The sequence below is a fragment of the Mauremys mutica genome, chromosome 9 (assembly GCF_020497125.1).
Source record: "Mauremys mutica isolate MM-2020 ecotype Southern chromosome 9, ASM2049712v1, whole genome shotgun sequence".
NCBI classification, from domain to species: Eukaryota; Metazoa; Chordata; order Testudines; family Geoemydidae; genus Mauremys; species Mauremys mutica.
In genome coordinates, this window is record NC_059080.1 from 105,122,858 (window position 1) to 105,140,681 (window position 17,824).

Consider the following 17,824-nt stretch of genomic DNA (forward strand, 5'->3'; position numbering starts at 1 on the left):
TTGATACTTAGGAAATTTAGGAACTCCTCGTCCTAATCCTGGCTGAGGTTGAGGTCCCTCAATCCTCACTGTAGGATTAGTTTGTGGTTCCTGAAGTACTGCAACCGGGGCTCCACGCCGACCTAATTTAGAGCCTCCCTGTGCATGTGCTTTAGCCAGCAAGGCTAATGTTCTTTTTAAAGAAATATCATCAGTGATATGCATATTAACCATTTCTCTTAACTGAGGAAGGGAATTATTAACAAGCAGACTGATATATGGCAGTTCATCTGTTTCTTCTTTGATATGACTCCGCCAAGCTGCACTTAACCGCAAATGAAACTGATGTGGAGTTTCATTAGGTTTCTGCTTTAAGTTAGACAGAATTGCTACTCCAGCTTGCCCTGGGTGCTGATTATGTTCCAATAGGGCTACTGTCTCTTGAAAAGTTTTCTCTCCTACTCTATACTTAAGTGGCAAAGTACTCCACAATGCTCGATTCACTGTGAGTTGTAAGATTTTAACCCAATCCTCCCTTGGTAAGCCAAACACTTTTGCTGTCTCCTGCACACGTTGTGCATGCATAGCAACTGAAGAATCCTCCATCATTCCTACTTGCTTTGCTACCAGGTCTAAGGTTTTAATATCTGTAACAACTGCTACAGGACAATCAGAATTGGAACCTGCAGTTCCTTCCTCTGGATCTGAATCTGAGCTTTCATCTGAGCTTAAATCTACAATTTCTATTCCTTGCCTCCTTCTACCTGGATTCACATTTTCCTCATCTGAACCATCAAAACTTTCCACTGGAGATAATCCTGGGTATCTAGGATAATTTTCCATGAAATGTCTATGGCTTACATTCAAAGTGTCTCCACACTGACGCAGGACATCCCTTAGTCCACTAAAGTCTGGCATGGTAGGGCGTTCTACCGATATACTAGGTGATACCAGCATATACCACGGGGGTGTAGAGGACCCACAAAATTCCTGGGGTCTAGGCAATGTTGATTGCCCGAATGCCAATAAATGTCCACCCAAAGGGACTGGATTTTCTACTCTATATGGTGCTAATGTAACATTGGGTGGAGGAGCAGGAATTCTATTCCCTGCTTGTTGTTGTAGCTCTCTTTGTAACTTAGAGATCACTACATCACATGCATTAGCTACCTGTGTTACCTGTGATACGGCTTCTTCTAATCCTTGAACAATGACCGATTCTAAAGGCACTGCTTCTTCACTCACAGAAGCTGTCTCTACAGAAGTAGAGATCTTTTCCTCTTTCTCTGCTTCTCTGTTTGTGTCACTAACTGCTTCACTGACTGTGACACTTGTCTCCGCCTCCTGAACTGTCACTTCAGAACTTCCGTCTCTTATCGGCAGACTGTCAGTTTTCTCTGCACTGCCAATTTCCTCTTCTGACGCTACAGATTCAATCTGCAACCCTGCTTCTGAAGGTACTGTGTTTGCTTGAGCTAATTCTCTTGTTTTACTTCTAGTCACTGGTCCAATAGGATTTTCTACCTCTGTTGGTTCCACCATACCAATAGGGATGGGAATCAATTCTTCAACCTCCTCTGCTCTATTTTCTCCCTTTTCTAGTTCTTTAATCTTTTCCAACAGCCGACCACGGTCTACTCTATAGGCTACCAGCATCTGCTGAACTTCCCTGAGTAACTCCATCTTTTTATCCAATTTCTTTCCTAATGAACTACAAGCTACAAGCAAGCATTCAACAGCTATTCCCTTCACCACCTTAGCTCTCTTCTTTTTCTGCTCTGTTTCTTCCTCAAATACATTACTCACAAAACCCCACGGGTTTCTCTGCTCAGAAATCATTTCACTATTTCTCAGCTGCTCCAAACCTCCACCATGTTCCTGAATATATTTCCTAGCAAAGTTTTCCAAAGCTAAACTGCTAGAAATTCCAACACACTCCACTCCTGTTCTATCTTCACTTTTAACACTCTTACTACGAAATAGAGAATTCATCTCTTTCTTTTCCTAGTATATTCACTAGAATCTAGTATATTCACTAGAATCAATCCTCTGTTGATTTACTTCTGATATAGAAGGCGTCCCTTCACAGAAACAACAGGATAATCCCCTTAACCGGTTTAAACACTGTATATCATAAAAGTCCCAAGTAAATAGAGAGAGTGGGGATATTCTCTTCTCTCTTCTCTCGATGGCTTATAGCAGATCGAGAGGTCTTTCCCCTCTGTCGGGACCTGCCAAATATTGGGGGAATACTAAGGCAGACGGATCAGAGGTGCAGTCCGGAAGAGTTAATGGGACTAAGATAAGGTATCTTTGAACTATTCAAGTTCTGACTGATTGCGGCCTTTCTGGCGGCTATGAATACCTTGCTTTATTAACTCCCCGCCACCACTAGTGTGGGTCACCGGATCCAGGTGCGGCTGCAAATTATTTTATTCGGTACCATTCATTAACTTCTTCAACATATAAAAACCCCTTTCTGTGCACATATATCACTTTTAAACTTTATTACTTTAATATTCAGTTATTCAGTTAGCTAATACAGTTAAAACCTTTAGGCAAAAGTGAAAGTAAGATGCTTAACCACAATGCAAAACGGAAATACTGGGCGTACTGCCAGCAACAATAATCACAGGAAGTACTATGACTCTGTTTTAAGAGAAAGATTTCAAAGTTTACTGAAATTAACTATTTACTTGCGTTTCAAAGGGTCCAGGAATATCTGGATACCTGAAATTCCTGTCACACACTCCTTAAATCTCCTCCTGGCGGCTCGCCAGTCTGTTGCCTGATTTGGGGAGGGTTAGTAGGGACAGTGGAATTTATCCACTTAATTTAGTTGTATTTAATAATTAATTTTCTAATTAATTAGTAATGTTAATAATAAGTGATATTAATAATATGGGTATGGCTCGCCAATATGTGTGATCAGAAGATAAAAGTTCGTCTTGAATCAGGCTTCACAGAAATTAATACAAGGAGATTGGGGTATAACAGGAATTTACACTGAGACAAAGTTTAGTCAAACAAGACCTTTTATTTAAAACCAATAAAACAAGAAGTAAATGTAAAATGTTAAAAGCAGTATGAGATTACAAAGTTACAAAATATCACAGTTCTTTAAGAGATATGATATGATATTACACAGTTCTGAATGCACTCTGCAGCAAAGAGGGTGTTGTTCACACCTATTGATAGAGGAAGTTATAAAGAGGTTATGAGTGAAACTCTCTTTTTAACCTAAATGCTCTAGCAGAAATAAGAATTTGTTCATACTCACAACTTTGAAAAGAATTAATACTACGACTAGTATTGACAGCTTTCGTAGGAGAAAGAGGCTTCGAAGCAGGTTGAGACGACAAGGAAACAGAGAGATGTATCGCCTGCCCTAATGGAGGATTGCCACCCTTTTTATAGGGAGAAATCCTTCCTTCTATGCCCAAATTTGTCTTTCCCCCATGGAAAGGTGAGGGTACCTGTTTTCATTGGCTGACCTTTTGTGTGCGTACTAATGACAGCTTGCGGGTGTATGTGTTACATTTGTGGTCAAAAATCCCCTCCTTTGTACCCTAACTAGGTGAAAGGTTAGTAAACATTCAAAAAGTCCCTAGACATTTGCGTAGGTTTGTCTCCTATTATTACTTTTCTGAGTAAGGGTCTTAAAGGTTGCTTTCAGCGTCACAGAGGAAATAGGCCAGGATGTCTGGTCTAGAAGCTTCTAGGTATCTTCATTACAGCTTATTGCAAATTCTATTAATCTATGCAGCCTACACACTTTATCAAAAAGACATTTTATACAGACCAACAGATTAATCCTCAGGGCTACAGTTGGAGTCTGTTTTTGAAGTTTTTTTCTTGAAGAATTGCCACTTTTAAGTCTGTTATTGAGTGTCCAGGGAGACTGAAGTGTTCTCCTACTGTTTTTGAATGTTGTAATTCTTGAAGTCTGATTTGTGTCCATTTATATTTTGTGTAGAGACTGTCCGGTTTGGCCAATGTACATGGCAGAGAGGCATTGCTGGCATAGATCCCATTGGTAGATGTGCAGGTGAACAAGCCCCTGATGGTTTGCCTGATGTGGTTATGTCCTATGATTGTGTCCCTTGACTAGATATGCAGACAGAGTTGGCAATGGGGTTTGTTGCAGGGATTGGTTCCTGGGTTAGTGTTTTTGTTGTGTGGTGTGTAGTTGCTGGTGAGTATTTGCTTGAGGTTGGGTGGCTGTCTGTACGCGAGGACAGGCTTACCACCACAGGCTGACTGCTCTTCAACCAGGCTCTCTCCTTTGATCTGTGCTTCAGGTGCTTGGTGGTGGTGGTGGTGTCTGTAGATGTAGGTGGAAGAGAGAGAGCCAACATGGCAAGTGTCGATCCCTTTTATCATGTCCTTTCTTCCCTCTTGGCTTTGCCCCCCCTTCAGAGTCAGGTGAGCATTACTGAGTCTCTCCAAGCAAGGTTGAGCAATTCCTGTGGTGTGACCTCATGCAGATGAGTTACTGCATTGTAGCTCCCTTGCTGGACAATGGCTGTTGATGGGTTGATTGACACCCCACCCAGGCGTTGGTTACTTTCCTTGCTGTTGCTTCTGGAGAGCTAATATCTGGCTGATTCCCCAACTTACAGCATGTTTTAATGACAACCATACTACACAATTCTCAAAACGTCATATGCATTAATGATATACTTATATGGATAAATGACTTTCAGCAGATCATAACCTTTCTCCTGATACCTTACAAGGCATGCTTTATACATCAGATCATGATTAGATGAAAATGAGGAATACATGGGGTTACAGGATGCTCCCCCAAGGTATAGAACAGTGGTTCTCAAACTTTTTGGCATCACATCCCCTTTTTAATTTTTGAGAAACTGTCACGCCCCCCACCTCTCCTTTACCATCATCCAAACCCCACTGATCCTTGTCCCCTGACCGCGCCTTCTCAGTACCCCCGCCCCTGACCGCCCCCTCCCGAGACCCCGCCCCCTATCCTGCCCCCCCTGCTCCTTGTCTCCTGACTGCTCCGACCCTTATCCCCCACACCCTGACAGGCTCCCCGGGACTTCCATGCCTATCCAACCCCCCCCTGCTCCCTGTCTCCTGACTGCCCTCTGAGAACCTCTGCCCCATCCAACCTTTCCCTGTCCCCTGACTGCCCCCCGGGACCTCCTGCCCTTTATTCCTCCCCCCCCCCCCCGCTCCCCATCCCCTTACCAGGCCGCTCAGAGCAGCAGGACTGGCTTATTGGAAAGCCTGGGAGGTGGGCGGGCACAAGCACCATCATCTCATCCACGCATTGAGACCCAGGAGTTCTCCCTGTCTAACTGGCCCTGCGCTTGGAACTGGAAGCATTTCAGAAAATGCTACCGTGGAGGTCCTGGATTTCAGTCTCTTACCTAGCAGCCTAAATTTTAAATCCAAGACTTAGAAGATGCTAGAGCTAAAAGCTACAGAAATACTATAAAAGCGAACATAGAATTTACTTAAAACTAAAACTAACAATGATGAACTAACAATGCACAAGCTGCACTTGTATTGTCCCCCCCTTAATCTACTCAACTTTCACCGGCATTATTTTTCCACATAATTTAGGTGAAACATTAGACTTTAACTCAGTCAGATTAAAGTCTTTTCATTCTAAAATCTCAATTTGGGGGCAGGGGGTGTCACTTTTTATATAGGGGCCTTTCTGTTCTTGGGGTAATGACTTCTGATCACACTGAGATGTCTTTAATTTGTGGCTAATCCAAACATGCATGTATACTGTTTGAGCGCTTTTGTCTGTGGATTCAAGGTATTTTACACATATATTAGGAGGCCCAAATGGGTCTTAGAGCTGTACTTTGCTGTTGTGTAGGCAAGGTCTAAGAGTATCAAAGTGTCACTGTACCTTAAGAAATATAAACTGTCGTTGGAAACATACAAGCTGTAAGTCATTTACATTTTTGTACTTTTCATTGTCTGTTTCTTTATGAAAATTGATAAACATTTAAGCTAATCTATCTATACTGAAAGAAAGAAATGCTGTCCATTCATTCCTGTTGGGCTGTCCCTATACTCATATTGTACATGCTCTGATAGTTTTAAGTGGGTTGTATTAATTTTATTAGGAAATAATCTATTTTCACAGCTGAGCCGGGTAGCTCCAGGCCCCAGTACGCCAAGCGCGTGCTTGGGGTGGCAAGACGCGGGGGGCGCCCTGCCGGTTGCCGCGAGGGCGGCAGGCAGGCTGCCTTCGGCGGCTTGCCTGCGGAGGGTCCGCTGGTCCTGCGGCTTCGGAGGACCTCCCGCAGGCAAGCTGCCGAAGGCAGCCTGCCTGCTATGCTTGGGGCGGCAAAATTCCTAGAGCCACCCCTGAGCTGAGCACAGTAGGCAAGTCTGTAAAAATGCAGATACACTCTTTGAGCATGAAAATTGAGTAAAATGAGCTTGCAAATGGCTACTGGGGGCCTACAGTTACTTCATGTTTTTAAGGAAAAAACTGTGATAGGTATATCCATATTTTTGTGTGTACATCCTGTGTGCCCAGCTGTGAGAATGTGTCTTTAAAGGCCAAATTCCACACTTGGCTGTGCAAGGTTGTCACCTATTCAAGGCCAATATTAGCCATAAACCTGTACATCAGAGGGGAGACTTTATCCCTAATTAGTTTTCATTCATACTTCCATCTACCTTTGCTTTATAGTTTTAGGAATGATTGACAATGTTTTGCTCTCTTTGATGGGCAAGACTTGTTCTTGTAATAAACCTTTTGTCCATTTCAGGGTCAAAGTTACTGATCCCATGGCAACTGATGTTTCTAATAGTCCAAGTCTGTGACTTTGCCCAAACGTCATTCAGTTCTGGCAAGTGGAGTGAACTTAGGATGTCAGCCAAGACCTTTTGGGGGATTCTTGCTCTGCTCCGAATTTTCTGGTGTCTTCTTCCTCAGACAGGTTACCTTCATCCTGATGAATTCTTCCAATCACCTGAGGTCATGGCAGGTAAATTTTCCTGCATTTGTGCATGGTTATTTTTAGAAACCCAGTTTATATTAATTCTCTACATTCTAGAGGTTTAAGCAGGAAACATTACATTATTTACATTAGCAGGTGTAAAAAGGCAGCATTGTTGAGCAGTTGGCTGTCCCACTGACAGGCAGTGTGACTCTGAGCAGGTAACTGAACCTCTCTGCTTCAGTTTTCCCATCTGTAACATTAGAATAATATAGTACTTGCTACCTCACCAGAACAATATACTCTGGGGCTAAAATCATTAATGTTGATAAAGTATGTAATTATACAGCTGGATTCTGATTGGTTTATTGTGCTATTCTGATTATGTGAGAATATACACAAACACAACAGTCCACAGATGGCCCTCTGTACTGGTCTTCAATCTATAAACAGCAAATCTGCCTATTGCTCCTAAGATCTCCAAAGTGGAGCACAGGATCTGGTCCAAGACGTGAACTGCTTGATAATAGTGACCATAATGTAATTTAATTTAACATCCGTGTGGGGGGCAAAATGCCAAAGAAGCCCACCACTGTAGCATTTAACTTCAAAAATGGGAACTACATAAAAATGAGGAAGCTATTTAAACAGAAATCAAAAGGAATTGTCACAAGAATGAAATTCCAGGAAGCTGCAGGGAAGCGCTTTAAAAACACCATAAGAAGGACTCAAATTAAATGTATACTCCAAATTTTAAAAAAAGGAGGACCAAAAGAAAATGCTTCCACGGCCAAACAACAGAATAAAAGAGGCAGTTAGAGGCAAAAGGGCATCACTTAAAATTGAAAGTCAAATCCTACTGAGGAAAATAGAAAGGACCACAAACTCTGGCAAGTCAAGTGTAAAAGTATAATTATACAAGCCAAAAAAGAATCTGAAGAGCAATTAGCAAAAGACACATAAACTAACAGACAAAAAAAATAAAAATTAAATACATCACAAGCAGGAAACCTGCCAAACAATCAGTGGGACCACTGGACAATCATAAGAACATAAGAACAGCCGTACCGGTTCAGACCAAAGGTCCATCTAGCCCAGTATCCTGTCTACCGACAGTGGCCAATGCCAGGTGCCCCAGAGGGAGTGGACCTAACAGACAATGATCAAGTGATCTCTCTCCTGCCATCCATCTCCATCCTCTGACAAACAGAGGCTAGGGACACCATTCCTTACCCATCCTGGCTAATAGCCATTAATGGATTTAACCACCATGAATTTATCCAGTTCTCTTTTAAATGCTGTTATAGTCCTAGCCTTCACAATCTCCTCAGGTAAGGAATTCCACAAGTTGACTGTGCACTGCATGAAGAAGAGCACTCGAGGAAGATATAGCCATTGCAGAGAAGCTAAATGAATTATTTGCATTTGTCTCTCCATTGCAGAGGGTTTGGGAGAGATTCCCACACCTGAGCCATTCTTTTTAGGTGAAAGATATGAGGAACTGTCCCAGATTGAGGTGTTAGAGGAGGTTTTGGAACAAATGGATAAATTAAACATTAATAAGTCATCAGGACCAGATGGTATTCATCTAAGAGTTCTGAATGAACTCACATATGTGATTGCAGAGCTACTAACTGTGGTATATAAACCAATTGCTTAAATCAACTTCTGTACCAGATGATTGGAGGATAGCCAATGTGATGCCAATTTTTAAAAAAGGCCCCAAAGGCGATCCTGACTATTACAGACTGGTTAACCGAACTTCAGTATCAGGCAAATTGATTGAAACTATAGTGAAGAACAGAATTATCAGATGCATAGACGAACACGGTTTGTTGGGAAAGAGTGAGTATGGCTTATGTAAGGGAAATCGTGCCTCACCAATCTATCAGAATTCTTTGAGGGGTTCAACAAACACATGGAAAGGGGTGATGCAGTAGTGTAGTGGGGTGGCTGCCCCACTCCTGGGTAAAAGGGATTAAAAGCAGTGAGAGCAGGTGTGGCCAGCTCAATCAGGGCCCAGCTGGCCCTGATAAGAGGGCTGTGGGCCAGGAGCTGTAGGAGTTTCACTCTAACCCTGGAGTGGGAAGGGCTAGCTGCCTGGGAGCAAGGTACTTGAAGCAGAGCAGGGGAAGGGCAAAGGCAGAGGCAGCTTGTTGAAGGCCTATGAAGGTACTGGGGCTACAGAGGTGCAGCCTGGGAATAGGCAGAGGCAGCAGGTCCTAACCCCTTGCCAATGATGTGTGGCCATGACAGACTGCAGTCTGCCCCAGGGAGCGGGGGCTAGATGATGACTGGCAGTAGCCTCTGAGGCAAGATGAGTTTAGAGGGTTGGAGGCTCCCCTGGGAGGGGAGACCCAGAGTGTGGGGGTACTGCTGGGGCAGAACCCAGAGGTAAAGGGGCACTGGGGTCCGGGAGGGACATGGGGGCCAGTGGCAGGTGAGACGCCAGCCAGTAGGAGGTGCTCTGTATGCTGGAGAGCTAATTCACAGACGACCAGCAGGAGGCGCCATGCCAGTGAGTCTTCACTTCGCTACAAGTAGATATAGTGTACTTGGACATTCAGAAAGCCTTTTACAAGATCCTTCACCAAATGCTATTAAGCAAAGTAAGCAGTCATGGGAAAAGAGGGAAAGTCATCTCATGGATCAGTAACTGGTTAAAAGACAGGAAACAAAGCATAGGAATAAATGGTCAGTTTTTAGAATGGAGAGTCGTGACTAGCAGTGTCCTCCAGTGATCTGTACTGTTCAACATATTTATAAATGATCTGGATAAAGGAGTGAATAGTGAGGTGGCAAAGATTGCAGACGATACAGTATAGTTAAGTCTAAAGCAGACTGCAAAGAGTAACAATGGGGATCTCACAAAACTGGGTGTATGGGTAACAAAATGGCAAATGAAATTCAAAGTTGATAAATGCAAAGTAATGCACATTGGAAAATATAATCCCAACTCTAAATACAAAATTATGTGACCTAAATTCTCTGAAAACATCTGCTTAATGTGGAGCGAAAGTCTAAAAAGCTAACAGAATGTTAGGAACCATTAGGAAAGGGATGGATAATAAGATAGAAAAGATCACAGTGCCACCATATAAATCCATTTTATGTCCACACCTTTAATACAGTGTGCTGTTCTGGTTTCCCCCCCCCCCTCCCGCCCCCCATATCAAAAAAGATATATTGGAAATGGATACGGTGAAGAGAAGGGCAACAAAAATGATTAGGTGTATGGAACAGCTTGCCAGAGAGATTAAAAAAACTGTGAATATTCAGCTGGGAAATGAGAAGACTAAGGGGGGGAAGGGGTGTGGTAGAAGTCCATAGAATTGTGAATGGTCTAGAGCAGGGGTAGGCAATCTATGGCACGCGTGCCGAAGGCAGCACACGAGCTGATTTTCAGTGGCACTCATGCTGCCCGGGTCCTGGCCACCGGTCCGGGGAGCTCTGCATTTTAATTTTAATTTTAAATGAAGATTCTTAAACATTTTAAAAACCTTATTTACTTTACATACAACAATAGTTTAGTTATATATTATAGACCTATCTATAGTTTTTAGAGACTTTCTAAAAACATTAAAATATATTCCTGGCACGCAAAACCTTAAATTACAGTGAATAAATGAAGACTCGGCACACCACTTCTGAAAGGTTACCGACCCCTGGTCTAGAGAAAGTGAATAAGGAAGTGTTATTTACCCCTTCACATGACACAAGAACCTAATAAAATTAATAGGCAGGACATGTAAAACAAACAAAAGGAAGTAATTCTTCACACAATGCACAGCTATTGGGCTTGATGCAGCAAATATTGAGTGAAATTCTATATACTTTGTTAAGAAAGTAGTCAGATTAGGTGATCACAGTGCTCCCTTCTGGCCTTATAAATCTCTGAATTCTTCAGGCTCTCTGTATGCAGAACACATATTGAAGCTAATGGATATTCTGCATGTTGGGTGACTGTAGCATTGGAACCTAATTCTATTATCTAGGAATTGTAATTGATTAATAAAGCTATGTCTAGTATATTTATATAAAATGGGCAGGTTGTTTGAAAATATGTTGAGAACTGAACTTTCCATTTGAACATTTTTAAATTAATAATACTTAGCCTTCATATAATATTTTTCATCTACAAAAAGCACTATACAAGTACCAACAAATCCTCACAACCCCCATGTAAGGTGGGTTCTGTATGTATTATAATTAAGGATATGATTTTTTCATGGAGGTCATGGATTCTGTGACTTTAACAGACCTCTGTGAGTTCTTCAGCTTCTGCTCTGGCTGCAGGAGCAGCCCCCACCGCAGGAACAGCAGCTGGGGCTGGAACAGTGGCAGCCCTTAAGGCTGGAGTAGCGGCAGAGAGCTGGAGAGCCCTCAGGGCCAGAGCAGTAGCCAGAACTGGAGCAGCCCGAGCAGTCAGGGCTGGGTCAGTCCCCAGGGCTGGAGCAGCATCTGGAGCTAGAGCAGCCCCCATGGCCGGAGCAGGCCTTAAGCCTGAAGCGGCCCGCACAACCGGAGCAGCTGCCAGGGCTGGAGCAGCTCAGAGGGTAGAAGTTTTTATTTTGGGAACAGGAAGATCTGATTTCTCTTTCTGTTCTCACCATGAAGTTCTAAATAGCCATGGTGGACAACATAATAACTACTCTGAAGTCCTAGATGGTTATAGTTTTGTTACAGTATTATTGTCCACTTAACTATGCTGCTTCTCACAGCAAACTGTATTTTTAATGCATGTATACTGGTCAATTTACCAATATGTGTCATCTGCTTTTCTTCTCCCTCCGCAGGAGATATTTTAGACCTACAAGTCTATTATCCCTGGGAATTCCTTTCCAGTTCTCCTTGTAGAACAGTTGTGTTCCCATTAATTACATCTGGCATTACCTACTGGATGATCAAGTCTTTGCAACAGCTGGGCATGTGGTCAAATGGCATCAACAGCTACACCCTTCTTGTGTCACCTCGCCTTCTCCTCACCACCTTTTCTTTCATACTTGACTATAGCGTGTATCGGCTAGCTCCTTTCTGGGGTGCAGATCGGTGGAACGCCCTGGTTCTGCTTGCTGGGTCCTATGTCACACTAGTATTTTACACAAGAACATTTACTAACACACTTGAAGGACTTCTGTTTGCCCTGCTGATGGTACTAGTATCTCCAGAAGCCGTTGGTTATGGAACAGACATCAGCCAGGCGAAACCTACCAGTAGCAGTCTCATAGGGATTATAACAGTTGCTGGGTTTTTCAACAGGCCAACTTTTCTGGCATTTGCTTTAATGCCACTGCTTTACTGGGCAGTTTTAAATGCCACTTCTCAGCACAGTATTAAAACTATTGCAAAGCACCTCTTGAAGCTTGTTTCAAGCACAGCTTTCACTGCCATCATCTTCACAGCAGCTGACACGTTATATTTTACCTCCATTGGATCAGAGATTAGCCTATACAGCATTAAAAAGAATGGCTTGTTAAGCACCATAGCTCAAATAAATCAGAATGTAATAGTGACCCCTTTTAATTTTCTCCGCTATAATCTTAATCCCCATAATCTTGCACAGCATGGGATTCACCCAAGATTTACTCATTTTGCAGTCAATGGGATAATGCTCTTTGGGATCCTGCACATTCTGGCCATCAGTGTTGGTTTAAAAATGCTGAAATTAAACATCCATCTATTATCATGGATCAGACTACATAATCATAGACCACCTACAATGTTGGTGCTTGCCAAAGGCAAGCCAACATTATTATTATTCTATTTTGTTCCTTTGGCATTCCTTTCCCTATTCAACCATCAAGAACCTCGATTCCTCATTCCTCTTATTTTACCACTAGTCCTACTGATCACACCGCAGAATAGAACCCTGAAGTGGAAACCCATCATTATTATTTTCAATGTTCTTGGTGCCCTTTTGTTTGGGTGCTTACACCAGGGAGGGCTGATCCCATGCCTGTCTCATTTAGAACAGCTCATACATTCTACAGAGTCCCTGAACCATCCAGCACACTATATTCTACTCTTTGCTCACACCTATATGCCTCCCAGGTTTCTGCTCAGTATCAATAAGAGAGACCCATTAGTAGAAATAATTGATATGGCTGGAACTGAAGAAAACACCCTCTGCCAAACACTGGGACACTTAGCAAACAACATTGCCTGTGGGACTAGAGAGATTGATAAAGAAAGAACTTGTCATTTGTTTGTTATAACCCCTGGTACAGTCAGAACAACAATACAAAAATGTGGGGTTTTGTTCAAGAATGAGACGTTAATATTTCCACACTTGACAATGGAAGATCCACCACAAATATCCTTTCTATTCAGTGAAAAATGGAGAAGTCAGTTAGGACTATACATCCTTCAGATAGACAGAAATGAACAGAGCATTTAGTTATTAGAGGATTTATGTTTCACTTTTTAATTTTATTTAGTTCTGCTGAAAGTTGCTGGATCAACAGTCCTGGAGATTGATGTTCTCTCCATTTATTCACAGACACGAGTACAGCACAAGCAGTGGGAGTGCAAACTTCCCCATATTGTCCCCCCCACTATTACCCTCACCAGTGTTTCTCAGCCCTGGTCTGGATGGATGCTATCTAAGTGTGAGGTCGTTCAATCTCCAGCATTGTTTTTACACCAGGATAATTTTCCTGCTGGGAGAGGACTAAATCAGAGAAAAAAGGCTGAAGTTCTCTGCACAAAACTTTCCAGATGGTTTTGGGTCAGTTCTTCTCGTGTCAGATATAATGTTTTGTTTTTTTATTTCTTTTATTATATCTCTTTGGATTATACTTTTTATTTATATGCATTAATGCTACAGCTAAGCATTCAGGGCCTTCTCCCAGTAGTTACAGCAGGCTCCAGTCACGATATAGAATTCATCTTTATGAGCACCTCAGTTACAGGATGGTGCATGATCAGATATATCCTCTCAAGGGATTGTATCATGTCCTTGAAAAGGGAGTGGGATTAGTTTCATTGTCTAGTAATGTCTAATGTTTCATCACTAGCAAGTCAGATCCTAGGAATGGAAACCCCAGGTTCAATCCCCAAACCAGCCACTGCTTAGTCTTACTGTTCATTTAGCTTTTCCTGCTACAGGGCCATTTATTTGTGGAAACAGTATATTTTAAATTGCCTTTCTATTAGGAGTGGATCTGAACTTGAACCCTGGATTCACAGATCCCTGAACTACCCTGCTTCTACTGCCCCGGCCCTTTAAATAGCTGCCGGAGCCCTCGAGAAGTGGCAGGGCTCCCGTGGCTATTTAAAGGACGGAGCAGCAGAGGCAGCTGGAGCCCCGGCCCTTTAAATAGCCCCCGGAGCCGCCAACTACCCCTGGGCTCCGGGGGCTATTTAAAGGGCCCGCGGCTCCCCTGCTTCTACCGACCCGGTCCTTTAAATAGCTGCTGGAGCCCTGGAGTAGTAGCGGGGCTCTGGTGGCTATTTAAAGGGCTGGGGCGGTAGAAGCAGCGGGAGCCCCGGACTTTTTAAATAGCCCCCAGAGCTCCGCAGCCCTACCCCCAGGGCTCCAGCAGTGGGGCTCTAGTGGCAATTTAAAGGGCCTGGGGCTCCAGCCCCTGCTGGGAGCCCCAGGCCCTTTAAATTACCCCCTGGGGAAGCCGGGCCGCCCCTTTAGCAACTGGTTCTACACAGGCTTCTAAATTTAACAACCGGTTCTTCTGAACTGGCTCCAGCTCACCACTGGTTGTAACATCTTCAGAGTTACCACCACTAGGAGAGGCTCACAAATATTGGTTCAAACTGGATTCTCTAGAGACCAACAGACAAAGAGTAGACGTTTAGATAAATAGCCTGAATTTAAAATGACTCGGGGCCTTCTTTCCGATCCAGCAAACGGATTGTGGGGAAAGAACAATTGCATTCTGCCAATAAATTGCATATCTTCTTTTACGCTTTCATGCCTATTGTGGGGATAATTATGACAATAAAAGAATTAAAGTTAGCTTAAGTCTGGTTAAGAAAATAATATACACCTCTACCTCGATATAACGCGAATTTGGATATAACGCAGTAAAGCAGTGCTCCAGGGGGGCGGAGCTGCGTGCTCCGGCGGATCAAAGCAAGTTCGATATAATGCGGTTTCACCTATAACGCGGTAAGATTTTTTGGCTCCCGAGGACAGCGTTATATCGGGGTAGAGGCCATGAGAATAAGTAGTATTACTTATTGCTTGTAGTGGGAAGGATGTTTGGTTCAAAAAGTAACCAATAAAATAAAGAGCTGCGGTAACAAACAAAAACTGTCTTAAAAGAAACAAGCACAAACCTTCCCACCGTTCTGCTGATAAGCAAGGAGTGGGGAGGAGATAAGAAGGGAAGGTCTTGGAAGAAGGAAAATAGCAAGGATAAACTGCTTCAAATGGGATTTTTGCTCAAGATAGCAAATTAGATGAAGGATATAAAGCGAGCCATGAATCTGAAGGTTGTTTGTGAGACCCTGCCTGATCATGCTGGAGTACACTAGGATTAGATGATTTTTACTTAGGTCTGGTGTGTCTTTAAGTAAGTATACTGATCAGATGCTTACAACTACTTTGTTATTGTACTGGATGTAGTGACTGCTTATTTTTAGGTTGTTAGGCATGTTTAGAGCAATTGTATAAAATACCATTTGGCCTTTGGACTTAATAAAGGAATTATAGTTAAATTACTGTCTGGTGGTCTCCCATATTATTAACTTCAAATATTATTGATAATTCCAACACATATTCTGGAAGATTGTGCAATGGGCACATTTTACAACTTTCAAAATACACTGTTACTGTCTTTTACTAGATGTCTATCTAGACTCTAGCACAATGTTACCTCAACTATGTTTTGCATATTTGAGAGGGAGGAAAAAAGGTATTGTGACCGGTTCGGTCAGAGACCCCCTTGGGACTGTCACCTGATTTACTGAAACTACCTCTGAGCCTCCCTACCAGCTTGGGACTCCAGAACCCTGCCTTGTTGAGCCAGACATGCTAGCCAGCTTCAACACAGACCCAGGTCTGGTCCACACCCCCAAAGCTGCAGACTTTAACCAAAAACTGCTCAGCAGGTCATCTCTCTCCAGCACCCAGACACCCAGCCCCAAATGGGATCCAAACCCCAAATCCATTTAAAGCTTATACAGGGTAAACTCATGAATTGTCCATGCTCTATAACAGCGGTCCCCAACCTTTTTGGCACCAGGGACTGGTTTCGTCGAAAAAAAAATGTCCGCGGACCTGCCCCCTATCTGACCCCCACCCACTTCCTGCCCCCCCGACTGCCTGCCCCCCTCAGAATCCCCGACCCATCCTGCTCCTTGTCCCCTCACCATCCCCCAGAGACCCCCACCACCCTGGGACCCCTCCCCTGTCCCCTGACTGCCCCAACCCCTATCCCTCCCCCGCTGAGTCCTGACAGACACCCCCGGAACACCCACAATCCAACCCCCCCATTCCCTGCCCCTTGACCACTCCCCCAACCTCCGCCCCCTCTCTGTACCCTGACTGTCCCCAGGACTCCCTGCCCCTTAGCCAACCCCCCCGGCCCCAGCCTCTTACCCCCGGCTCCCTCCTCACCCGGAGCCTCAGCGCCTCGCCCGACAGCTGCAGCGTGCCTCTGGCGGGGCCTGAGCTCCGCCCCGCTCCGAGCCGCGTGGTGAGGGGGCGGGGCTGGGAGCTCCACGCTGAGCGGAGGCAGCTGAGCTCAGCCCGGAGCTCGCAGCCCCGCACCCTCACCACGCGGCTCTGAGGGGGCGGGGCTCAGGGGTCCTGCCAGAGACACGCCGCTTGATGTGCTAGGGGTCGGTTCGCGGCCCAGTTCCTAACAGGCCCGGGGGTTGGGGACCCCTGCTCTATAACACTGATAGAGAGATATGGCCAGTTGTTTGCTCCCCCAGGTATTAATCACTCTGGGTTTGTTAATAAACAAAAGTGATTTTATTAAGTATAAAAAGTAGGATTTAAGTGGTTTCAAGTAATAACAGACAGAACAAAGTAAGTTACCAAGGAAAATAAAACAAAACACGCAAATCCAAGCCTAATATATTAAGAAACTGAATACAGGTAATTATCACCTTCAGAGATGTTCCAATAAGCTTCTTTAACAGACTAGACTCCTTCTTAGTCTGGGCCCAGGCCTTTCCCCTGGTACAGTCCTTGTTCCAGCTCACGTGGTAACTAGGGGATTTCTCATGACTGGATGCCTTTGTTCTGTTCCACCCCCTTTTATATCTTTGGCATAGGCTTCAGTAAAAATGAATGTTATAGTGATTTCTGTATGCATATCAAGATCTTTGCGTTATTGTTATTTGTATTACCATAATGCCTTAGAACACCAAAGAGGAATCAGGTCTCCATTTTGTTAGACAGCATATAGAAAGATAACAAACAATATAGATCCTACCCTAGAAAGCTTGTAGTTTAGGTGTCAAATGGAATGTGACATATGGACAAACAGGGTGCGGGTAGTTGGGAAGATGTCATTCGCCTAACCAATACTAGATGGGAATGATTTGTAAGCAAAGTTATGTTTTAAGGAGGGATTTAAAGGATAAGGATAAGGTGACAGCTTTGTCAAGTTTGACAGATTTTTTTTTCCCCATGCATTGATGGTGGTGTAATAATTGGGGCCGAGCCCTAGCAGGTCCTACTTTAATTGTTAGCCTAGCCTGGCAAGATGAGACAGGCTATCCAGCTGTGCTCAGCCTGAGAAGGACCAGTGAAGAAGAAGGACCTGACCAGATCAACCAGATGATGTCTCTGGAGAGGTGAGTTGAGATCCAAATCAACAGATGTTGTGGCCAACCTGTCAGCCCAAAGCAGGATAGGTCCATCAATGGCTATTAGCCAGGATGGCCAGAGATGGTGTCCCTAGCCTCTGTTTGCCAGAAGCTGGGACTGGGCAACAGGG

General features: G+C 43.8%; 2 protein-coding genes across 9 annotated transcripts in view; both read left to right on the forward strand.

Moving 5' to 3' along the window:
- The window catches only part of DLG1 (discs large MAGUK scaffold protein 1), a 740,792-nt gene that overhangs the window by 503,071 nt on the left and 219,897 nt on the right, over positions 1-17,824 (forward strand). The gene's annotated exons all lie outside the window — the stretch shown is intronic.
- LOC123377295 (GPI mannosyltransferase 4-like) lies at positions 1,406-14,099 on the forward strand. Its single transcript, XM_045030025.1, has 3 exons — positions 1,406-1,436; positions 6,744-6,962; positions 11,711-14,099. Exons 2-3 carry the CDS (start codon positions 6,773-6,775, stop codon positions 13,309-13,311), a joined length of 1,791 nt encoding a protein of 596 aa, XP_044885960.1. The 5' UTR covers positions 1,406-1,436; positions 6,744-6,772; the 3' UTR covers positions 13,312-14,099.